At 37.5% G+C, this 26780-nt stretch overlaps 1 protein-coding gene across 1 annotated transcript; it reads right to left on the bottom strand.

Annotated features, from left to right (window-relative positions):
- Positions 1–215: 215 nt before the first annotated feature.
- On the bottom strand, positions 216–19364 carry LOC140947404 (uncharacterized). Its single transcript, XM_073396496.1, has 12 exons — positions 18825–19364; positions 11961–14349; positions 7379–7971; positions 7175–7262; positions 6292–6450; positions 5578–5633; positions 5072–5177; positions 4682–4755; positions 3975–4073; positions 3162–3281; positions 2756–2853; positions 216–1575 (listed from the first exon to the last, which is right to left on the bottom strand). Exons 1-12 carry the CDS (start codon positions 19347–19349, stop codon positions 1353–1355), a joined length of 4530 nt encoding a protein of 1509 aa, XP_073252597.1. The 5' UTR covers positions 19350–19364; the 3' UTR covers positions 216–1352.
- Between the last annotated feature and the right edge of the window lie 7416 nt (positions 19365–26780).

Below are 26780 nucleotides of genomic sequence, written 5' to 3'. Positions count from 1 at the left end.
GAGCAGATCTCGTATCCAGATCTTCCAGCGTGTTCAAGCAATAGTGAGATCTGGGCGTACGATTGTTCAGTTATACCCCTGCTCTTTCCAGTATTTCAGTATAAGTTTAAGGTATCCATTTAATATAAACTACTACACAATTCAAAACACATCGTTGATATAGTATTTTTGGTGTATTTATTTCAGTTTACATACAGATATGAAAATAATATATTCATGTAATATATTCTCTAGCCAGTACACTCAGTTAATATCAATAACTTGAAGAAAAAGCATTCTTTATTTCACTTCATAATACAATTATTATTTTAATATAGGCATAATTCAAATTCTAAAATAAATTTAGTTCGGCAGCGATAAAACACCGCATAAATTTAAATTAGGGAAAAAAATATAATAATCTTTATAGGTAAAAAGCTTTAACAAAATAAATTTCAACTGACTCCAGAAGAAAGATCTATGATAAGCAATGAATTTCATTAAAACGATTCTAAGTATTTTCATTAAATATGCGGAAAAGCTACCTTTAGCAACCATTAAAATTCCGCTAAAATTAGTTCATTTAAAGCCCCTTTTTTTCCCTTGTGTCAAGAATATTCCTGCCGAATGGGGTTGCGTACTCCTTTTATACATAAATTCACTCACTCACTAGAAAAAATTCAGAAAATCATTCAGTCTCATTCATTCTTAATAACATTTCTCATCCTTTACTAACTTCACATAAAATTCTTCGTATTGATCCATTTATTTGGCTGGTCTCTCTGTTCGTTGACGTTTGCGTTTCTAAGAGCGTCCGTTGGTGTAACCAATGGATTTTTTAGTTCTGCGTGAACATTTCTTTTTCGATGATTTTACTGTCGACATAAAAGCAATACAGGGATGCTGCCAACTAACCGAGCGAAATGTTTCTTTGCCAAATTGGTGCGATATGTTTCCCTTATAAAAATACAATTTCCTATCAATAATTTCATTTAACATAACGTTCTATCTAAGTTTGAAGTCAAGCCGGTTTGACAGAGGGACCACAGTAACCGGAGTAATTCCAGTGTTCTTAATTTCAGTATGACAAGGTACGCAGTTTATAAATGACTGTGCACTGAGGAGAAGGGTTAATTCGAGGCCTGAAGCCAAGGGTCACTTACCAAACTTCGACCGCAAGTAAGGCGAAGCAAGCACGTAAACATTGAATTACTACAGCGCATTATATAAAGTAGCATCCTTAACCTTATAAAGGTAAGCACAATTATTTCTGAGTTGAGAAAAGGTTATACATATTGATCAGGATGTATAAATGTCACAGAATTTGTACAACGCGCGCTCGAAAAGGCAGACTTCTCAAAATCGGTCTTTCTTTACTCATCTATGGCTTCAACGTCAGGAAAACTTGCTGAGAGACGAAAGCTGTTTCGGCTGGAAGCCGACAGAGGGCGGCCGTCATCAGATGGGGTACCTGGAGGACTGGTACTATTTATTAAGCGCCATTGCAGTTCTTCATTTTCTAATGAAAGTCTTTTACTCTTTGCGCTCTCTCGTTCTAAACTGTTCCTTAACGAGTCACGTTCAACAGAAAGCTGCCTGAAATATAAGTAAAAAGAAATGGAAAAAAAGCTTCAGTTTAATTTTAAAAGTATTTCGCATGTGGTACTACATCAAAACGCTATTTGCATGTCTCAGAGATAGACGACAAAGCTGACGTATTGGGCGCGGGTCTTCAGTTTGCGCACATCATCCTGACATGAAACTCAAACTTTCTTATCAAATCTTATCAAAGACTGAATCTTTTAGTACCAAATAGGGGTCACGATTAGCTCTGACAAAAGGCTAGTGCTCCAACAGTCTTCATCGCAGCCATTTTTGTCTCGTAACGCAGCGCTCCTCCCCAGCAAAGAGAGGGGAGGAGCATGGCGTGACGAGACAAAAACGGTTGCGAGGGAGACTTACCCTCGAAAGGCCTTCGTTGAATCCCATTAGTTTCTGCGGTACTAAATGACGTTACTAGAAACATTTAGATTCCAGGACAAGGTCAACTCCGAGGACGAGATTTAACGTAAAGTTTCTTTGTGTATTCCAAAAAAATCACCACCTGGAAGCTTTTACCAAAAGGGTTAGAACTGTTATTTGTATTCTTGAAGGAGGTGGAGCCCTCTCCCAGTCGCAAAATTATGAAAAAACGTCGAACATTTGACATCTTGTTTACGTCTCAAGGACATTCTCGCTAGAACTTGTAAAGAATGACGACGGCTATCACTTTTTCCCGCCAAAATTACGCTGGTTCACAAGCGCACACTACGTTAAGTATTGAGAAAATCTCGTACTCGAGAGAACCTTAGGGTAGGTTATTCAAACGAAGTCTAACTTAAACCGTGGTTTGGAAATCTTTAGACCTACAGATCTCATCTTCAGTGGGTTATTTGAAGAAGACAAATACTTTTCTAGTCTAAGCCATATGCTTTCACGAAACTGTTCGCGATGGATGGTGCTTACATTAAAGCGTTGGGCAAACTGAAAATGGCTCTGAACGCGGTTTTGTTAAACACTGGCTAAACTTCATTTAAATAACAGGCCCTTAAGGTTTCCATTAGCCGAGTTAAGAATGCGAGATTTTCAAATTGAAATTAAATGCGACAAACTAGTCTAGAAACGATTACTGCCCCTGAAAATATCTAATTGTTACGAGACTCCTTGTGTTCGTCTTGATTTTCAGTGACGGATGAGGTAAGTAAAATGCACACACCCTTCAATAAAATACACTCACCTTTCAAATCTCGACTTTGTTTCCACGACGAATGATAGTGACTCGTTTTCTTGTTGCAGTTTTTGAGTCTGCGTCTTGATATCTTCTAGTTTCTCCAACTAAAACCGAAAAGATGTTAATACTAATTATACGACAACGTTCATTCCTAAGTAGCATCTTAACCTTATCAGCCCAGAAAGTGATCACATCTCAACTTCCAATCTCATTTCTCAACTTTTCCCAATTTTACATTGCAAAAAACATACAAACTTAAGAGGTGTATTCAGCCAAACGGTGCTACTTGCTTTTCAGCATTAACAAGAATTTTGAATTTTGCTTGGAGTACGATTTAGAACACTCTTTGCAGTGAAAAAGCAAGGAAATAACATACAACATAAGGAAATGCCGGGAAGTACATATTAAATACCTCCAAGTGTTTCTCCATCTTTTCCTTTCTCAGCCGTTTTATTTCCTCGTTCTTCATTTCAAGCACGGCTTTTAGGCTATCAAGTTCTGCCGGCAAAGATTCATACTTCTTAATCTCTTCCTAAAAAGAAAAGCAGAATCGTAGTTGCAGCGTATTTGGAAGACGTTCAACTTAGGATCATGGCATTCTTATACAACAGCGTCAGTGGTACATTCTTAACCCTATAAGTCCCAATAGTGACCAAGATCAATTTTCTCCTAACAATATCCATACACTGTCAAGAGATAAGTTATGAGAATTAATAAAATGATCACCCAAGACAAAATGCCTTGATCTATTATCAAATTCTCTCAACTAATTCTTTAATGAAATGTATGGAGATCAGTTTGGAGAATTTATCTGTTGATACTGGAGCTTAAAGGGTTAACCAGAACAAGCGACTGAAAAGACGATCAGTGACTTCCAATACAATAAACGATGGCGCTAACTACCGTGCATTCAGCATTGCGCCGAAAAGTATTCTTAATGAATTCAGAAACAGACAATGTCCAAAACAAAGTTGAGTTTCCAAACAAAACCACAACTCAACCTTTCTCCCATTTTTTTTTTCACTCCACTTTCTTTTTCTCGTCTTGCGTCACACTACCAAAAGCCTGGCGACGGAACATTTAAACTTTACGCGCGCTGTTAAATCGACCGATAACCAAAAACTAATCTTAAAAGCGCGAAAGAGAGACAAAACTAGTAGTTTAACGAGATAACTGCTCTTGACAAAATCGACTTAACAGTTGACATAATCATAAACATAATAACCTGAATCCTCGTTTCAATATCCTTCTGATTCTGATCTTGCGATTGCTGAAGTTTCTTGTTCAACATGCTGCAGTCACTCACTACTTTGTCATATTTTTCCTATAAAGAAATTCAAATCATTGTCACACATGGACAAACAGTTTTCTTCCTTTCCATTATCTCTGTAAGTAATGATGCCTTTTTACATTTCATTGTTAAACGTTACACATTCCATATTTTCATCCCGCTTAATAATTGGAATCATTGAAGAGGGAAGGAAATAACAGGCAGACTAATAGGTGATACACGAGTCGTAAAAAGCCCTCCTCCCTGAAGCTTTAGCTAACCACTGAGCATTAAACAACTCGGAGAAAGGGTGATTGGGTGATAGGCGTTAGAGCATTCAATCTCCACCGTCTGACCAGAGATATTAAGCAAAGTCTTAATATGTTGAAAGTGTTTATTTTTTCCAGGTCTCAAGTTTTCCATTTGCCTTGAAACCTACGTACACTTCCAGTCGATTCCCATTTGATCCAAGACGCACCTTAATTTCCTTTCCGTGTCTTCTTCGCATGGTAGCTATGCTAGGCGATCCTAACAGATTGATTTTCTAAATCTTCGAGATAATCGACTTTTCTGCAAATCTATCCCTCGTTAAAAAAAAGGAGAATGTTTTGGTAAACATAGATTACCGACCTGGTCCCAATTTGCATTCTAGTGAGCCTCACCTTGAATTCTGACTGCTGTTCGTCGTAATCCGCTTTGATGGTTTCAATTTCCACTTGGTGTTCTTCAACAAGTTCTAAAAACAAGATTTAAGTCCAGAATTGCCCCTGGGTTTAAGCTTCTATTTTCTTAACGCTCAAAATTCAACACTGCCTACCCGATAAATGTTCGTCAATAAAATATACAAAATAAAGTATGGTAGGGGGGAAAACAGAAACTTAAACAGAAACTTAAGAGATCATGAGACTGAGAGGGATCTTCCTTTGGATCACTCTTTATTTCACGATGATGCACGGGATCAAAAAGGTTTCTGAATCATCATAACTAATTTAAAAAACACTTCCCATGCCCACCAAACAAGTTCACACCCGATCTCAGTCTCCTCTACTCACCATCAGTTGCACTGGAATGTTTACTCTCCAGTTCCACAATTTCATCTCTATGTGCCTCCTTAACGGACGCTATAACCTCTTCATGAGACTTCTTCAGCTCGGACATCTGCAAAAAGATCATACATTTATCAACCCATCAGAAGGGGTTTGAAATAACTACGATGGCAATGCAGGAAGAAGTTACGCTTAGACTGAAATTCTAACAAACTTAATGCTAAGAATTCTTTGGCGTACAAAAAATTGGATGTAAATATCACCTATTTACTCTTAATCTTCACGGTTCCTTCGCGCTGCAAATACGAAATCTTGTTTTTGTTATTCGTATTCTTTAGCCATTCAAATAAGTTCTTGAGCAAATAACCTTTTTATTACACAAAAATGACAGCTGAATTTCAGTCTGCAAATGAAGAGGCCACTGAAGTGGCACCTAACGATCATTTTATGCCATAAAATTTATTTTTAGTTTGTTTTGTAACAACAAAGAATCATAATAATAAACATAATACCTCTTTCTCATGATGCTGTCTCATTTCATGAACTTGTGCCTTGTGTGTTTCAATAGCTAAACCGAGACATTACCGGCAGAGTATCAGTATTATAGATTTAGACATCGTACAAAGATTGGTACCTTTTGGACCTCAACACTGGGAACTCTCCATTATGATAATTCAAAGGTGCTGACATTATGCGAATTATCATAAAGAGAGGCCCGCGTGTAATCATTCAATTCCCTCAGCACTCTATACTTTTTAAATTGACCAATACATCAATAATTGGAACAGTAATACCAGTTAAACCTTTATGTGCAGTGAGCACCTCTCACAAGCAACTGGTTACTCAAGTTCAAAATACCCAAAAAACTTTCCCAATCAAAGAACCATAACCCTTGCGTAAACAACATTACATCACATAGGGGGGTTACAATAATTGATGAAATTATCCCCAAAGGAAATTGCTTTGATCTTTAAACAAACTCTCCCATCTACTTTTTCAAGTAAAAGTACAGAGATCAGTGCAGACAATTTGTATGTGGACTTGATGGGTTAACATTGGAACCTTAGGTAAACAACCACCTCCCTTAAAAAACTACCAATCTGCATGCACATCCTCAGAAGGTGGTCGTTTATGGATAGTTTCTCACATAAGAACAAGGTTCTTATTCCTTAATTTTCAGGCTCCATTGATAACTTTTAAGATAAATCCCAAATCCAATGTCTTACCTAATGCAATTTCTCCCTCATGTTTTATCTTTAGTTCATTGCTTGTCCTTTCCAACACATTTTCATAATCAGCCTTAAGTGTTTCGATAGCAACAGCATGCTCACTGCTCTGATACATCATCTCCTCTTGTAGCTTAACACTGTTGGCTTCCTCTTCAGCTGTATAGACAAAAACATGAACCTTTTCAACTCTTTAAAGCTAATGGGGAGATGGTGTAGTTCAATTTCACCCTTGACAGCGTCAAAGAAAGTCGTGTCCGATAGCCTGGGGCTAATAGATTTTGCTATCCGGCTAGTGAATTATGTTTTTAACTTGCCCGACGGGCAAGTAATGTTTTTTGAGGAATTCAAATAACAGAAGAACTGTGAAAGCAATTCTGCTCCTCAAAAAGCTTTTGGGGCTAGTTGAAATGAAGTCTGTGCTAGTAAATGCTAGCTTCAGCTTGCCCAAAAGGCAAGCTGTAAAAATGAGTTTCCTTGCACCCTGCTTGGCTTATTTTTCCTTTGTTTTTGGTTTACCATTATGTGTGATAAAAGGTTTCAGACAAAGGAAATAAAATTCAAACCAAGGATACAATTTAACCAGAACAGAGAGAACAGGTATACTGTTTTGGCTATTGTTGTCAATTAGATAGGGAAGGGAGTGATTAACAGTAAGTGACCTGCAGGATCATTAGAGAATCACACTAGACAAAATCCTCCTCTGCAGTTTTACTGCATGGTATTATTTGATAATTACTTTATTTAGATAGCAGTTCCAACCATTAAATCTGTGGATCAAATCCCAAGGGTGGGACCATTCGTAGTGAAACCTTGTCAGAAGCACTTTTACATGGTAATCTGCTTATTTTATTGGTATTTAACAAAATAAAGCTAAGCTTACCAAGTTTTTCTTGAATAACACTTAGCTCCTCCATGGTGGACTGTATTTTCCTTTGCAGTTGGTCTGAACACCTTTGACTCCACTGCAACTGAGTTTTCACAGAAGAAAAAATTAATATCATGTCAGATATAAGATAAGCATATCCATTTTTATTTTTAATGTTGGTGACTGTGACATTGATATTAGTGAAACATTCCCTCTTACCTTATGAACAACAGAAAGAATCATGACAGAAGCCGAAACAAAATCAAGGCTATCCTCATCAATTTGATCTTGAAGCTGCCAACAAAGCTCAGTCCTCTGTTTTACCAGCTCATGAAGATGTCGTCCTTTTTCTTTGAGAGCTTGGATAGTCTTTGAGTCGCTATCATCTTCAACCTGAATGCCGATGGAATGCTTGCTTAGATAAGGTGTCTCACTGAGGATATCAGGCGGCATTATCCTACAGCTAGGTACTTCAATAGGAGATTCAACTTTTCCATCAGCTTCGTCTTCTTGGAAATGTCCATAGGATGGCAACCTTGTATCACGATCTGATGTGTCAGTGCTTACAGACACAGTGTCAATATCAGCATCATGTAGATCATCTAAGTTATCCTGGTCTTTAACACTGCTTGTTACAGATGCACTGTCACTAGCATTGCTGGGTGCTGCAGACAGTTTTCTGGGCAATTTTGAGGATCCCGGTCTTTGATTTGAAGGAGGCTGTTTTGCAATTTGTTTCCCAGTCTGCGATGCAGGTTTTTTGTTAGAAGGTGCAGGTCGGCTTTTGGTTTCTTTTGCAAGGGGTCCTTTGGCTGAAAAATTTAACATTTAAGTCATGTTACTCTAGTTTAATGGCATAGCATTTTGTTTGCAATTCATTTTCTGATTATTTTAATCCTAACAACGCCTTTTTGTGACAATTCTCATGGTCATCATTCATAGCATTTAAAGATAAAGAATACGCTTTCGATGTTTTGCATTGCGGAGCATGAAAGAACATTTAGCATCAATGAAGTAACAGTTACATTAAGTAATTCATGTCTATATATTGTTATACTAACTAGAGATATTATTCGGCCTGTATTCACTGGATGACAGACTGACTAAATCTTCCTCAACAAAGTGTCTGCATGGCACAAAATCTTTACATGTGTTTATTTATTTCCACTTCCCAGCCAAACAATTTTTTTCAAATTTACATTTCATACCTAAATTTGGGTAAAATACTGTAGTTATGTGTTCTTGTGAACAAAATACCATGCAGGAAAGGTTATTATGAAATGTACCTCTGAGACTGCAAACATAATACTACTTTACAGAAAACTTTGCATCACCCAAATTCAATTTTAACTACTGTATGCAATTAATAATTCAGCTTCAAAATGATAGCCTCTGTTATTGACTTTTTCCAGCTAACATATCCAGCAGCACATAAGTTGGTAGAGTGTTTCTAGCAGTTGCTACTAAGATTTTTCACACATCTCAAGGGACTTTTAAACTTTTCAAGCACTACCCTCCCCTTCCTCCACAAAAAAACACAATGAAAACATTATAAAGACGGGAATGGAAAATTCTGTGTAAACAACAATGGACTCATGCACCAAGCATCAAAATAACAACACGCATATGTTGCACAATTCATGTTTCTGCATCATGATACTAACTTAAATATGTTGACAAATATATTTCAAAACTAAGAAGATTCAATAATGTTTTTATATGGTAGGTGGTCAAAGAAATTGCTTCATTAAACAAACAATATTGCCACCTTAAACAAATCACTTTTCTTCACTTTAATATAATATTTTTTAAGGCTGTAGGAGTTAAATAAAAACTCTTAAACATCACTAGTCTCTATTTATTAACTGACATGCAACAACCACCGCACATAATTTTTTAGATAATTTTTCACACAAAGCTATCTTTAATGTTTTGCATTAAACAATCTCGAAATCATAATTCTCTATAATACAGAGAAACAATCATTCGATTTATTATGAAGCAACAATATTATTACCAAATCAACCCATTTACCATGAGTACCGGTAATACAAATTTAAGAACTTGTTTAACACTCCACTAGCCTTCACCCAAATATTCAATTTGTTACCTGACAATGTATCATCCAGCTCATTGTAAACTTTACTTGTCTCAGACTTTGCTTCTTTCCTTTCGCAAAAATATCGAAGCAGAAAACGACAACAACCTGTATCTTTCATGTCCCACTTAATTCATCACAGAAAAAAGTAGAGAAATCACAATTATAGTTTATAACTCTTTCCATGGAAGAACAAAAGCTTAAAGTAAATTATTTTCAAAGCTTATATACTAGAAAAACATCAATTATGGATGAAATTAAAACCACTTATAAATAAAACATTTAAAGAAATTGTAAAGACTGCCTGCAGTAATATCTGTAGTTAAAATTTACAAATTCACCAGCTGTGCTATAGCATTGTTGACCAATAGGTCCTTCAGTTTTTAAAACTTGGCTTAATTTGGCAGATAATATTTCTATAAGTGGTATGATCCAAGCAAATTTTCAATAATCAAGAAAGTGACTAGTAAAAGTGGATGTGAGACTTCTGTGCCCAATCATACTTTTACATTGGAAGTCTCGCTAAACCACCAAAGCATTACTCATGATGTGAGACTGGATTTAAAAAAAGCTTTCATTACCATGTGTATCAATTTAAATAACCCTTTTATTAACACGTCTTTGGTCAACTGAATCTCCGCTGACAAACCTTACTAAGAAGAATGACCCATTTTTGGACACACATTAATCAGGGAGGATTTGAAAGCAAAGATATCTGAATAAACTAACAAAGTAGTATTTTCAGGCTAAATACCGGTAAATTAAAATTTTAATGGTCAATTTCACATGACAAAAACTCTCTCCAAATTGAGAAGCATTATATTGCTATCTCCATTCAAACTTCAAATATTAGACAGAAGTTTAGTATAACAAAAGTATGCTTTGCATGTATATGGTAAACAGGATTTAAGAGACATTGTTGCTACATTAGCTTATAAATTTCTCTTCAAGGGACTTCTCTATGTCATTTGCAAATTTGTAATACATTTTTTGTAAATAGTACCAATGATTTTTTTTTACAAGACAATCCATGTTATGTAGGAGAAATGAAACTGGTAAATACAGAAAGAATTCCTGTGTCATGTGATATAATTTATTGCTTTACATTTTGGAATTCTTTCAAATGCTTATTCATGATGCTTTTAATTATGGACACAATGTTTTTGGCATGGGCAACTTGCCACTTTTATTAATTTTAAAGATGACATAAGTCATCCCGAACACAAAATTTTGTGAACAAAGAGCCAACTAAAAACAATTTTCCAGCCATGGTATAGGATAAAATAATAATTTCATTTTTTGGCCATTGCGGTCATGATATTTCTGTTTTTTCTGTCAGCATTTTGAAACAACATCTATGAACATCCAAAGAATAGACATTTAATAGTTTTTTGTGTAACAAAAGTAAGGTATGTTTGTTCATCAATTTTTCACACTTCTACTTGAAAATAGCAATCAACCTTTCATTTTTGGCAAAAAGTTAAGGGCTTAAAGGTTGCATATATAGCTTCAAAATCAACTTTTTTATCAATCACAGGTAAACCTTTACGCAAACAGAAACTGCATAAAAATAGTTGCGTGTAAATAAGCGTCAACGCTTATAAATAACAGGGGTTTTATATGAGCAATTTGCTATAAATAAATATATGGAAAACTTCGTATTATGGGTGAGCTGAGAAAACCAAGCAAATTTTGATTAACAAAGGCTAAAGAGGAAATAACAAACTAAGTCTTTAGACCATCTTGCTCATGTCTAACTCCTTTTAAAATCTCCTTTATTCTGGAATAATTTAGGGGATGTTATTTGCTGTTACCAGTATTCATGTGTGTCATAAGCTCATCACTATCGCTACGGTTACCAGGCTGGCAGGACATAGCCATTTCCTGTTATTATTTGGTTAAATTTTATCCTTATCAGTTTTCCTTTGTTGCAAACTTATTATCATAATATATTAAAAACAAAGGCAAATGAGACTCAGCGTGCAAAGAAAGTAGTGTCCCATAACCCGGGACTGGTGGATTTTGCTATTCGGCTGGTGAATTCTGTTTTCAACTTGCCCGACGGGCAAGTGATGTTTTTTGAGGAATTCGAATGACAGAAGAACTGTGAAATCAAGTCTGTTAGTCAAAAACTTTTTGGTGCTAGTTGAAATGACGTCTGGGCTAGTAAATGCTAGCTACAGCTTGCCCGAATGGCTAGCTATAAAAATGATTTTCTTTGCACCCTGTGACACTTAAAACAAGGATAGAAACTGAACCAATCTGGTGATTAATTTGTAACATTTCTAAGTCACTTAAAACACACTTGATTCATGTGCATGCAAACTGTGACCTAACTGGTCACTTTTCACTTTCATTATTATGTATGCCAGAACCAGCCAACAAGACCTGTCTGTTTGCAAACAAATCATATTGTTTTAACCCTTTAAGCCCCAAGAGGGACAAACACCAATTTTCTTCTAACGTATCAATTGATACACTTTTTGGTAATCAAGAGAAAAGGTTTATGAGAATTAGTAAAATGATCACTACATGAAAAATGCTCTACTCTATCATCAAATTCTCCCAACTAATTCTGTAAGAAAATGGATAGAGATCAGTGACAAGAATTTGGTAGGGACATTGACGACAGGTGAAAAAATTAAACTTACTAACAGACAGATATCTATGACCAGTTCAGAAAGAGCCGTCTCATAAAGTTACCTTTAGGGAGGTTGCTTGACTGGATAGCACGTGATGTTTGAGACTTGGGACCAGATGCTGCCACACCCTTCAGACCCGCAGACGCTGAAGGTGTCTGCTGTACACCTGTTACCTTCTGTCTCACAACACCTGATCCTTGATCATTGCTTTCAGACTTCTGAACAACATTAATGCCACTCGGCTTTCCGGCTTTGGAATTGGATCTTGCCACAGAGGAGTTTCTCTTTACAAGAGGTGCTGTAGGGGGTCGACTTGTAGCAACACTATGTCTCTTGTGAATCAAGGTAGTAGCTTTGGAATTCTTCTCGTCATGAAGGGCAGTTGATGGCTTTGAAAACTGAGGCATTGACATTTTCTTGACCGGCAGTTTTGACTTAGCGTCAAGTTCTTTATCTGGATTCCCCACTAAACTTGCCACTCCATCACTAACAGGTCTCTTGCACACAGATGGCCGAGGTACAGATGTTTTCAAATCTTGTACTGTGGCCAGTGTGTGTCTTTTTGTCATTTTACTATCAGTTTTCTTTCCTGGATTGGCAGTAGTCTGATCTGCCAGCTGTGTTTTATTGACTGCTGATGGTAAAGCACTCTTACGATTATGTTGTTGTTGTCGAATTTGCTCTAATTTAGATTGCTTTGGTATTGATTTTGGTGCATGTATGCCACTTGGTTTTGAACCAGGAATTTTTGCAGAATTAATAGGAATTCTATTCTTTGTAGGTATTTTCTTTCCTTTACTATCACTTGTTCCCGTAGATGAAAGTGAACCTTGAGACCCGGAGAGGCTGTTGGCATAATTTGAATCAACACTGTCTTTCCCAGAAGACACGGGCCCTGTTTCTTTACTCTCTAAAACAATACCACCAGTTCCTGAAAAGGTTCCAGATTTATCTAACCGAAAGCTCTTATCAGCTAAATGGCTTGATATTAGTTTTGCATCTGCCAGTATTGGCCTATAACCTTCATCCAAAACATTATCATTGCCAGTCATGTCTCCACTATTAATATCATCACTGCTACCATAACTTCTGAGTGAGCTTTTAGGAGTTGAAGTCAGCCATGGCCAGCTACCTTTCCTTCCCAGGTCAGCATCTCTTGAACTGGAAAATTTACTTCTACCGATTTCAGTTTTCTGAAATAATTTTTCCAGAGCTTCAGACTGGGAGTGTGGTTGAACTCCATGATTAAAAGAGAAACCAGAAACTTGTGCAGTTTCTGAAGTAGCTTCAGTTTCGCCATTTGTTTCATGAATGATTGGCCTTTCTGCTCGTCCCAGGCTTAGGCATGTTTTTATAGCTTCAGAAAAATGGTCATCACTATGAAGACTGGGGCAGCTACAATGCCGTCCTTGTAAAAATGGATCATCCTTGTTTCCAAAATGTGACTGACACCCTAATTCATCATTGACGTCAGTTGCTGTGCAAGTGAACTGTCCATTTTCCGTCAACAAATGGGTGTCCAAAGAAACAGCATGACTCACTTTGGGCACAGCAGTAACACTTCCGGGAACATTTTGGCCCCTGCTAGAATTACAATGTTTTGAACAATCCTGACACTCACTAGGTTTTCTTGAACTGTTTATATCTTCTTTTTCACAGCCAGAATCACAATTACTGTTTGTGGTTTTATTAAAACCTTTCTGCTCTCCATTGGCAGTGCTTCGTTCTTCCTTAACAATATTCTCACCTTTTTCTACAGGGGCCATTTCGCCTGCCAAGCGGTCGTCGGTAGAACTGTAGTGGCCATTCTTGGTGATTTTAGGCAATGAAACAGAACGGTTAATTCGATTTGGATCCCAGCTGTTCTTATCACCCTTATCGGTAGCATTCTGTATAAAAACATTCAAACTTTTCGCCAGCTGTTTGGTTTTCTGGAACAGAATTCTATCCAAAGAAACTGACCGATTTTTCTTGGTTAACCTCAAAGATTTCACGTCGGCGTGCTTATAAATATTGTTTCCGCCACTGACTTTATCCACATTGCTTGAAGACATCCTAGATATAGTGGTATCTAGACCTTTTTCATCCGGTTTTTCTGTTGATGCGGGACTAGGAAATCCATCCAACAAATTTAACCTTGAGAGAGTCGTTTCATCGGCGCGTTTTACCTTGTGCGAATGGACAAATATTCCGTACCTGTTTCTACAACGAAAATATCGAACTCCACGAACAGATCCGTCGTTTTTCCCACAGGGTTCGTCTAATAAAATGCCACACCATTCGCCATCTGCAAAATGAGTCGTGCCGATGTACTTTAAAATCCCGAGCTGTGGTGTTTTATTCAAGATGCAAACGACTTTATCGCCTTGCCTCGGTCGTTTTCTTGAAAAACTGCTATCTACACTTTCGTCAGGTGAACTGGAAGACGGCGGAGAATGGCCTTTGTTGATCTATAAAAATAAGATTACAAAGATAAGTTAGTACCCAAATACTAATCCTTCATAATTTATAATACATTAGAAATTGAATGAAAATTGAAACCCACGGTGAAAACGGAATAAACATGACTTTCAAAAGTCAACATGGACCTTCTCGCTATAGCAACATCGACTTTTGCTGCGTAACGTTTATTCAGGCGCGCGAAAAACAATAAAATTTTTATTTAAAGTCTAAACAGACACTTACCAGGCAAATACTAAACTAAATTTACACGACAAGTTAAAGGTATTGAGAAATGACTTTAACAACGACGTGGACCCTTTCAATTGCCAAATTCACGGTTTCCTCTGAAGTTCACGAAAATTGCGCGCCATTGGGCCGAACGAAACACGACTTACAGAGAACAAGTTTTATCAAACGCAAAACGTTCTTTTACTTGAAATTATTCGCTTCTAGCCATTACTTAGGATGATGTAACTTCGCTAGTTTGCAAGCTCGAGCGAAGGCGACAAATTACCATGAAATTGAACATCGCGGTGGCATCTATGATCGCGCTAATATTTCGTAGTATATTACTCAAACTGTCATTGTTTTTCACAGTAGGCTTTATATGTTAATACTTTTCTGAACGTATACATTCTTGAAAATGTTAACGCAGGTACATTCATAACAACACACGACTATTAAAACTAAACTTCATTGTCAGGATAGTTTACGGTTCATCGCACTATCGGAAGGTTGCTCAAAAAGACTTACAACACCGGAAGATTATAATTGAAAGAACCAGGATCCCTGCCGAGTAATCTTCTCTTGAAAACTAATGGATGATATTGTAAACTTGTTACTTCATAATAAGCTCACTATCTCTCAAATGTTCTCCACAACTATCATTTTAATAACACCCAAAGCTGAAAAAAATATGACACGAGCTTCTCGCGAGTCTCTCGCTTCATGCACGAAATAAGCTAAACATTAAAACCATACTCACAATGTCCTCGCAAACGAGCAGAGTTCAAAAATCAACTAAACACTTATCCCACCTGAATCCTAAATAAATTGCCTTCCTCTAAAACAGTAGTAACTTTCTTGCAGCAATGTTGTTTACCTTCGTGATATTGCTCAGTGCTGTCACGCTCAAATGCGTCAATACAAGTCATTCGATCTCGTCGATTACATGCAGAGTTTATCACGCGGGCTCAACCGCCGCCTCGTCCTGGGGACGAGACCTATGGAAAATAGCTTTCATTTGTACTTTTGTGAAAAAAACCTTCCTTACTAAATGTAGAGTTTTTGACATTAAATAGTAGCAAGTCCACTTACAACGACGAATTGTTGAGTGGTGCCGAATCTCACAGTTGTAGACCTGGATCAGTTCAATAATAACTAATATATGAATAGACATATTAAATTCTGCAAGCAGAAAACTGCAATGCTGATCGTACTACGTGAAAATTAACTCTGCGAGACATCAACACGACACCGAAAGAACTCAAAACAGAACGGGATTGTAGCCATAGGCAGCTGTTTCGCCCTCTTTGGGGCTCGTCAGTATGACAAAACAACCAGAGAAAGCTCTGATGAAAAATATCCGCGCACTCTATATTTTTCATCAGAGTTTTCTCTGGTTGTTACGCCATACTGACGTGGTTCCCGGCCCTTGTAGCACCTTTAGTAATTCATGTATGGTGGCTTCATCAGTTAACACTCAACAACAACTTTGACATGAACTTGGGCATGGTGAAGAGATACCAGAATGAGCTCACCCCATGAGCACGAATCAGTCAAACAGACAGGAGTAAAACCCGGGAGTAAAACAAATTTGACCCTAAATATTCACGAAAATCTTGTTTCACTCTGACCCACCTGCCCTTCCTTTCACCTAATCAGGGGCACCCAACGAGGATATAGTTCAAAACCACTTAACATAGCATTGTTGAACGTATTTTAGTATTTAAACGGTAGATATAGGCATATTTTTAGCCCCTAAAAACTTTTCATCTGTTCGGATTTCCTAGCTGAAAGTCTAGTGATCCGAATATTATAGGGATCAAAACTTACCTTTTCGAAAATTTTAGCCAGGAAAAGGCTCCCGAAAATTCTAGGTGGCCTTTTTTAGGGTAAAAATCCGTTAAAAATGGGTGATTATACCATTTTGTAGATGTTCGAAAATCATAGGAGAGGCAGGCAGGCAAGAAAATTCACAATAAATGTTCCGAAAATTCTAGATCTCAAATCGTCTTCCGAACAGATATTTTCCGAACATTGCCGTTGGGTGCCCCTGCCTAATCATTCGAAATTAAAAGTTTTACCCCAAAAAACGTTTCCCACCGAAAAGAAGGCTAGTAAATGCCAGAAATAGAAATAAAAATATGACGCCAGGTGATATAATATCAATAGGATCAATCGAGGAAAACCAAAGGTAAAAGTCGAGGTATCAGTGTCACCAATTAAGGAAAATTGTACTATCTCGAAATTTTGCTTTTTGCTCTTGTCCGAACTTCGCAAGCTGATCAGTTTAGAATTGAGAACAGAAGATCGCTAGATGCTCGACACAATAAACTGCAATTTGGGCTTGGTTCTGCAAAATTTCCTGGAGACGGAATGGGTACGTTAATTCTGATCACTGAATCAGTTTAAAAACAAAACAGTTTGAAGAACAGCTCTGTGGTTTTCTGCTGTATGCTACTTTGACCGGCACTATGCGTGTAAAAAGGATGCAATAATAATAATAATAATAATAATAATTATTATTATTATTATTATTATTATTATTATTATTATTATTATTATAAACAATTTAATATATAGCGCCTTCTCTGCAGGCATCCAAAGGCACTTTACGCTATGATTGAAAATCAAAAAGTAAAAAAAAACCTTTTAAAAAAACACTATTTAAACAATATGTCTTTAGTCTTTTCTTAAAACTGTCAACAGAAGAAGAGCTTAATCCAAAAAAGGCAGCGAACTGAAAAATAGTAAAAGTGAGGCTCGCAGGAGAATATTGCGAATTATTTGAGCAATGTGGACCATAGATCGTAGATTAGAGTTTGACTAAGTCATGTTGTGATCAGGCCTACGTGGGAAACAGTAGTCAGAAATAACTGGCAGTTACCAGTGTCAATTTGTAATTTCAATTAATAAAAGTCTAGGACGGAAGTTTTTTTATTCAATGATTGAACAACGTCAAATAAGAGTGAGTTTTGCCTTATCATTTAGTACTGGATGGTCGTGTGCTGAAAAGTATCATAATGCATTAGAAAAGTTCTTTAATTAAATAGTTTCCCTTTTTTTAGCTATCTGATTCGTGGAACTGAAAAATTCTGCCAGCTTTTTCTCATTTGATAACGAGTCTAATCAAAAGCAGCGCCTTTTTTAACGGTTTTGCTTCTCCTAGCTTCTTTACTAAAATATCACACGTAACTGGACGCCGCTGCAATGAAAATCATGAAATTTTGTTCACAATTTCTCTATTTTGTAGAAAGACATTACAGTCCGGTGAAACTCCTAAGGTCACATTGAAAAATATAGCATTAAAAGGGCACTCTTTTAGCTTTAGCGCAGCCCTTCTTCCTCAGTACTGTAGCTACAACAGGCCAGTAAAACATTTGACAACAAACATCACGACTTGCTGAATAAATCCGACACAAAATTAGCAGGGGGTGAAGAGCTATAATAGGATTTTTATAAGATAATTATTTTAGCTGGAAATGTTTCGTTATTCCATTCTCTCTTGATTAAGATAAAGACAAAAAGTTATTATTGCATTGGATAAATCTACTCAGTATTCGAGCAATGAAAACGTTAAGTTATTTCGTTATTCTATAGTATCCTTCAACCCCCCCCCCCCCCCCCAACCACCACCAAAAAAGGACACTATTCCATTATCCCTTGGACAAACTTTTTGTTGTTCTCAGATTCCATTATTTTTCGTGAACTAGCGATTGGCTAACAAAAGAAATTCCACATGTGTTGTCCATATATATTGTTTTACATCTTCCGCTGAAAGGATTGTGTGGTTATAAATAATTCTTTGGTTCTTCAATTAATGTCTGAGAATCGACCTTTTGTAATTTGGTCCCTCTATTTATTTCGGTTAGTAATACATGATTTCAGTCTTTTTCAGCAGATAGTAAGTCCAAATCTAAATCATTTTTGACGCGTTGCAACAATCAGAATCAGTAGCAGCCTGAAATCAAAACAAGTTGACAAATTAAAGCGGTCTCATCATCTCAATCAATAATATTATTGTTTATGCCACATTAAGCCGGTATTTTTATCGCTATGTTTACGAGTTTTCGGATTAAATTTAGAAATTCAAAGCCATGGAAAAAATTGAATAGTCCGGATGCTGCCAGTTTGCAAATTGAGATATTGGGGTCTCGGATGACCGGCCTTAATAAATCACGTAAAAATCTCGTGTAGTGTACAAGTTATACTGGAATATATCGTATGTATAGTGAATGATTGTGAATGAGTATAAACTTACTTTTCGTCTGCGAAATTTGGTTGAAGAATTTTCTTTTTTCTTGCTGACAGTCCACAACAATGACGGCCTTTTTAGAGGTTTATAGCTGTCTTTTCTTGGTTTTTTATCAGCAGGAAAAATTGTCGGATCTGTTTGACTTCTTCTCAAAACGTTTGCTGCTTCACTGCGACGCAAACACTCCCCCGAAAACTTGGGAAACGTTTCGCGTCTTTTGAGACCTGCTCTCTTTATACGAGCGCTATTTGGTTGAGAATTTAACGATGGTTTTCTTAATGTTTTTCCACGGCTTTTCGGCGTATGATTAACAACTGGCGAACTACTACACTTGTTGTAATATCTTTCAATATCCTGGTCATCTTCAAACGTGTCCTGAAATTCATTTGAAGTCCACAACTGCGGCACACCAAAGATTGACCGTTTTCTTGTTTCTGTGGGACTGCTCCTCTGAGGGGAACTTCTTGTGCTGTTCCATGGTTTTGTAGGAATTGAGTTTTTTCTCAGTCCATGAAAAGATGAAATCGGCATCCTCCAGCCGGACGGCTTCACTTGGCCACTAAGAAAAACAAACAAGTCTCTTAAGGTTTTCTTAAATGAGTTCTTGTCTTGATAGCAAGGCTAAACGTTCTGCTAGAGACACTTTAACCTTCCAAATCAAGGTTTATAAACCTTCGATCGAAGCGCTCTCATTTTCATATATATATTACACTTACACTACGTTCTTAGTATTTACTTTACATCGTTAAGCCGAGTTTGGTCGCCACGATTTTCACACGGTGCGGTTTCTATTCTAAACTCCTCAGTAAACGCTCCGAGTTCTCTTCAATTCCAATCTCCCGTCGAGGAATAATTAAATGAGGTGCCTTTTCAATCCATTCAAACGTTAGAAGACCAACACAATTCGTCTTAAAACCTCAACAATTAGTGAAAATTTAGCCAACGGAGAGCCAGCAGGTACCTGGCTAAACACTTGCAAGTCGGCCGGCACAGGCACTTGTGTTGTTGCGCAAACTTGATCAAGTTAATGTACCTTCTTGTGCCTCTTGTATATAGAAACCAATGGCTGTAGCAGCCATCTCTCTTGCAAAAAGGCGGCAAAGCCAATTTTGATTAGGCTCCTCGAAGCGTAACAAACAGCTGCAATTTTTCGCTTCTTGAATTTATCGCAGTAAGTAACTTTTGTCATTCAAAACCCCGCATGCATAAGATATATAGCATATGTCCTGTCGGGTAAATAGCTCAGTAACTTTTATTTGAAGAAGCACAATAGTTTAAATAGTTCACACACTTAACCAGACATCTCTGATTTGACAGAACCTCAACCCTCAATGTTTAAATTAGACTCTAAACCGAAAACAAAACAGAATGCATCAGTGTTATTACGGGTCCTCGGCGTTGACTTTCACGTCTAATGACGTAGCTGCGACGGATTTTAAGAAAAAAAATTTACTAATGCATCATGTAAATAAATAGAAACAAAGTTATTCATATGGCGAGATCTAACTTAAGAAATACAGCGTAGATATCGACACATTTCTGAGGTGCGAATCCGCGGAAGTAACGAAAGGCAGCCTTACAGAAAAAGTGAAATCCTTGCACGATCGGCAGGCAGCTCGGGTCTGCTCGCAGGCAAAAGAAGATAGTCGACCCAAGCCTTAGCTACCAGCACGAGGTTGCCAAGCAACACACTATCCAAAAAAACACAATCAATGAGCTTTCTTTGGTCGGCTAATTTGCGCCAGCGTGATTAGCTCTGATTATAAGGCGTTTCTTTAAAGGAAGGGGGACGGGGGGTGAAGGAGAAAGGAGAGGCAAGAACGGTATCAAAGGGAAACACCCTTCTCCGCTTCGTCGTTTGAAATCTCCCCTCCCCCCCCCCCCCCCCCCGCCTAGTCTCTAACGAGGGCCTGATAATCTGGTTACGTTGTCAATTTTATATTTGAAGCGATTGCCAAACTGCAGTTATTTTTTCTTTTCATAATGTGCTCCTGGAATCACTTAGCGACAACCTGGATTACAGCCGGATGTTCAGACGATCTGTGACACAAGTTAGGTTGTGGTGAGGAAATGAAAAGAAAGCAATAAATGACGACTTCTTTACATTATCTGCCTTTTTGTATTTGAATGACATATTCTAGAGATCCAATAAATCTTGACCACCCGTCAAACTAGTCTCATTTTGGGGTTCAAATACAAGTAGACACTTAGACACATTGAATTCTGCAAAGCTGATCCTACTACGTGAAAATTAACTTTGTAAGACATTTCCAACACGACACCGAAAGAACCCAAAACAGAGCGGGGTTCAATAATTATGTTACAGTTCGTGTGGGGATTGCCATGATGCTTCAAATAAAGGGCTTATTGCTATCAAAATGACTATACATAGGGAGTCTAATTCATGCCTGAGTAGTCCATGATTATTGCTTGATTCTCCTGGGCCAATGTTCATTGTTCAGCTGATTGTTTGTGTGATAGTCTCTGCATTTGCTGTTGTAATTCATGATTTACATGTAATTCAAGAAAATTATTTTTCGTCATATAAAAGTGATTACGGAGGGAGGTAAATTCGACAACATTCTCACAAACTTTGGCGTGCGACTGCTTACATTGGCTTTTAGATATGAGAGGGGAATATTGCCGACACTTCTTCATGAAGGATCAGCCTGCAATAAAAGACTAGACAGAGGGGCAGAACAGTTGTGAATAACAAAAACTAAACCAGTTAAACTCGAGGCAAAGTTGTACATTTAAACCCCATTTACACGCGCTAAAAAATCGGGCACGGCACACCAAATTTTTGGCACCGTGTGCTGACGAATTTAAGGCACGGCACTCCCAATTTTCGACGTGTAAACGTATCGGTCCCAGATGTAATATGGCACCAGTGCTCAAAATTTTAGGGGTGCCGAGACTACCTCCCGGGTAAACGAGGCACGGTGCCAAAAATTTGGCGTGCCGTGCCGATTTTTTTTAGTGCGTGTAAATGGGGTTTCAGTGCAATGCTTTTGTCGCAAAACAAGGAAGTAGTCAAAATGACGAATAACTCTTTCCATTCATTTTAACAGGCATGCCTAGCCATTGTGAAGAGCAAAATAATTCACCAGCAAGAAAGCCTTGAAAATAACAATAAAATGTCCTGCCACCGTCCTTAACAGGGATATCAGGGAAGCCAACTCAGTTGTCTCGTTGATTTTTTCGGTATGTACCAAACCGGTGTTTTAAAGTTCTTTTTTTGCATAACAGTCAGTTAATGGGGACTTAATTTACATTTTCTTTGTTTAGAACTAGTTATTATGTTAGATAAATAGTAGAACAGGTCAATGAAGTGGAACAAAATTCCAAGGTCATTATTACGAATAATAAGCTACTGTTCCAAATAGCTTCCAAGTCAGTGGCCAAAGTAATGCTGATTTTAAAACTACGAAAAGGTGAAAGCACCCTCGGGCATTATTTTTTAAAAAACCTCAGTTTTCAAATTCTATTTTTTAAATCTTTCAAAAAACACTACTTTGGTATATACACCCTGAAAACTGCATCTTACATGTAGTATAACATTTAACCTTTTCTGGTCTTGCCAGGCAACTATCAGTCTAAAAAAGAAGATCGCGCTTCTGAACAGTGTTTCCAAGAGACATTACTTAAAGCGAACTTCATCATCGCGAGCCACACATAGAAACCTTCTCAACTGCGACCAAGATGCTGCCTACAAAAAACTCAAGCAACAAAAGAGAAGCCGAAGGAACAAAAAGTGCGAAAAAAAAAAAGTTTACCCACTTTTAAGCACCCGAGGCCTAAGGATAGACCCGACAACGGGGAACGCGCCAGGGACTAAACGTGGACCGGGGGACTAATAATCCAGGAAAACCGTAGATAATCAAGGCAAACATTGTGTAGTCCCCCCTTGGGCGGAGCACTTAGTCCCCAGGGCTCTCCCCCCTTACGGGCCACCATACTCTTCCCCGGCCCCGTTGTGTTAGTATGAATCTGCAGTACACTTTCATCGTTTCTCTGTTTCAGCGGTCGGTTTCTTCCAATTTTAATGTCATGTAAGCAATTGTTGTGTCCGTTTTCGAAAGATGAGTTTTGGCGGGAAAATAATGAGCAAAAAAAAAGGCTAGAAAATTAGCTTTTATGAAATTTATGTGGTAGACTTGTCTATTTTTGCCATCTCAATGATCACTTGGTGAACTGAATGCACTCGCGATTCGGCTCCAGAGTGCTCTCAACCACTTTCTGAACACTCTTTCATCCAAGATGGCTGCCTCAAGGCCGTTGTTGCCGAGAAGAATGTAACTGTTTACCAACAACAATGCTGTCAGGTTAGTTAACATAGAAACAGAACTAAAAGTCCTAAAGACGCAACTTGAAATCGCCTTCTTTACTTTTATTTTAGTAGTTGTATTCAAGACAACTTTGACACAAGGCTATAGTGTAGTATAAATTGCCTGGCGTCAATTTAATAAAACTTTTACACTGGTAATTTACAAGTGTAGCTATTATTCTCAGACTCTACAGCAATAACTACATTTGTAAATTACACGTGTAAAGGTTTCATAAAATTGACGCCAAGGGCCGGATTTTTTTAATTTAGCATTGATAATCGAGGAAAACCTTGTGCCGTCACCGTCAAGTAGCTTTGGTCAAAGCCAAAAAGGAGGTATCTTGGAACCTTGACATTAGAACTTGCTTAATTTATTATTGACGTTACAGTCAAGGCAGGTCAAGCGTACCCCCCAAGATTCTATTTATGAATTGATTATCTGAAAAATGAATCCTTTAGTTGTTCCCATAACTGGTGTCAAATTCACATCGGCATTCCTGCATGCGTAATGAGCGGTGAATATTTTACAAGAACTTCTCTATATAACTAGTATAGTAACAAATGGTTGTGTACAAGAGGTTGTTTAGGCATGGGAGAAGTATGTTGTAGTTAGTTTTTATCTCAAGTAATATTATTATATTTTTCGTTTCTTTCAACTTCATTGGCATACATTACCATACCCAAAAACAAGAGAAAAATAAACTGAAAAAAATTAACTGCAACAAGTATATGTAAGAGTCAGCCAAGTACCACTCTAGGTTCTGTAGTGCTTAGCTATCCTGCCAAGCAAGACTGTACGTTAACAGTGCACTCTGCTTTGTATGAATACAGCTGTCTTTCCTCACCTCTTGCTGCTAGGGACGTTTTACAGGAGAGATGCCTGGGCCTAAACAACAGAAATTCCATACTGACGACACAAATCAATCTTTATATGATTAATCTGGCACTTTGAACTTCCCCAAACAATAATTATATTGATCATTTCAGAAGCTATAATACATTACGTGTTATAAAGCACTGTTAACACAAAGTAACAAACAGTGACAAAAAGTGCATGTACCAATTAAAAGTTGCTACACAACATGACTGCCTTGAAGGACTATTTTGTTTTGCAAGCACATGGTTTTTGTACAGACTATTCACTCCCAGCTCCAAGCTCACATTTATCTGATTCTTCATACCCAATAACATCACAGTGTAACTGACAAATGCCCAATATCATTGTGACATATTTGACCAATCAGGTCAATAACCAGAATTTAATACCATGAAGTGACAGGATATTGTTGACTCTGAAAATGACTACCACATAGATATTTGTCAAAACTTAAGTCACTGTCAACAACAGTCCTATTCAGGACTAACCTAGCCTAGACGAATTCGGTGTTGTTACCATTCAAATGAAATCTCTCAGACAGAACGATTGTGCAGTGGTATTTTCTTCATAGGATTTTACAAAGAGAATTTTGAATTTTTTCGTTTTATTTTTTTTACCTTTTTACTGGTACATGACTGTACTCTCAAGAGTGAAAGGTTGAATCAGCTTTCTTTCTTTCTTATTTTTTTTTTTCAGGGCCAGTCCTTATGGATGAATTTGTGGAGTGGTATCAACTAAAACACCCTCCTCAATTGTTCTCTGCTTGAATATATTGCTTTACCAAAGAAATTCACGCCATTGAAGGCATGTAACAGAATGGTTAAATAGCAAAATGGCAAAGTTTACGAGCTATTACCCAAGATAAGAGCATCACTTAATGTGCTTTGTTATCTGACTTCATTGCTTTGGAGCTGAAGGTGGGCAAAAAGCAGTTGGAATGTGTTGGGAAAAATCATGTTTGCAGGATCACGAATCAATATGTAATGTCTGTTTTAATGCATTTCAAACTGTGATGGGACAAAATTACAGTCCAAATAGAATTTATATCTGGACAATGGTGCAGTTCTACTGCAAAGACCCTGAATTTGTTTAAATTATATGCTTTGAGATTGCTTTACGAGGAAGCTGTTGACCACTAGCTTCAGATTTGCACTGGAGCTATGAATTAATGCCAAAAAGGTATTGTTCCAAGACAGCAGATTGTTGTTCATGGCATTTTTTTTTTTAAATTTCCATGAAGCCACCTGACCTGTCTCATAAGTTACATCTTGAAGAAGCATTAAGTCAGCAAAATGGTAAAATAGCCACTGTTGTTATCTCTTGAAAATTGACTTATTATTTTTGCCGTAGTAATAGTTTTCTTAACTGTGCACTGTCTGCAGACCTCTTTGTGTGATTGACTAACATTTATTATCTCCTAACAATATCAATACGTAATCATGAGAAGAGGTTAGGATAATTTTTTATTAATTGATCACCAAAGGACAGATACTCTGATCGTTTATCAAATTTTCTTAACTAATTCGTTAAGGAAATTTATTGATATCAGTCTGACCCGCTACGAGGCAGGCTTCTCCGAGCCCAGGGAGACTTGTAAATGAAAGGGACGGGATGCCCATTGGAAAATAGACCCCTTAAAGAGAATGTATAAAACCTGACTCCTAAATAAGAGTTATACTAACTGTGCTAAACCGATGTGTGAACATTGGATACTGACCTCATGTAACACAGTATTACGGTAATGTAGTCTGAGCTGCTCGTGAGGTCTTTCCTGATTCGTCCTTTTAAACATTTCTGGTTTGGGTTGCAAACCGATTGGCTTTCAGCTTCTGAGCAGCTGTTACATGACCCCGGTATTACAGCACATGGCTCTTTCTTTGTACTCAACCCTAAGAGATACTTGTATGGGTAAAAATTATTTGGCTTCCTGTCCTGAACACCATACTCTACACTAAAATCAACAATTTACAACCCCAAGTTTGGCTGCAAGCATCGCTCTCTCTTTTATATGGGAGTAACCCCCCTCCCCCCCCCCTAAATTCGGCAATGATTTCATAAGTAATGACCGTAAGATTGTAAGATGCAACTATCAGACGAGAAAACAAGAAGAGGAGAAAGGTCACTCAGCCCAGTTAATCGTGACCAAAGAACCAGTGAGTAGGATTATGTTAGCTTCTTTTTACCGAAATTGTTGTGATTTACAGTGCAATGACGTGTTTAAGGGGTTAAAATATGTCCTCTGCAAAACACCAAATTTTCATTGGAGATATTCGGTGCTTTTTTTTGGCAGATGTTTCTTGTAAGAACAATTTTCGTATATTAATAAAAACATTAACGCTTTCGTGTCACTTCCGTGTTAGAGTTTGTTTTCCTAGTGTCACTATTTACGAAATCTTCTTGGGTTACAGCATATTTCCAGGTAAAAATGTCGTTTATTGCTGTGCCAACAGTAAACCTATACTCTGTTTGATGTTATACGTTGCAGGGTCGCCAAGATATGTGTGGTACAGTGTTCGCATGTAGTGGGTTATGTTAATTAAGTCAAAAACACGCTTTTTATTAGAACTAGTAATCATCCGCCCCGCTAGTAATAACTAAAGGTTACGGAATGCGGGCAACAACGATGTCCTATGCGTAAGTTTCACGTTACAGATGGTAAAAACACGCGTGATCAGATTGCGTTCTATACATTCCATTCATTCGTAGTAGAAGTCCAAATGAAAGCTGGTTATGTACATGCGAAGCATGCATAATAACC

The sequence above is a fragment of the Porites lutea genome, chromosome 9 (assembly GCF_958299795.1).
Source record: "Porites lutea chromosome 9, jaPorLute2.1, whole genome shotgun sequence".
In the NCBI taxonomy this organism is placed as follows: Eukaryota; Metazoa; Cnidaria; class Anthozoa; order Scleractinia; family Poritidae; genus Porites; species Porites lutea.
The sequence above is the reverse complement of the archived record's forward strand: the minus strand, read 5'-3'. Positions and strand labels throughout refer to the sequence as shown.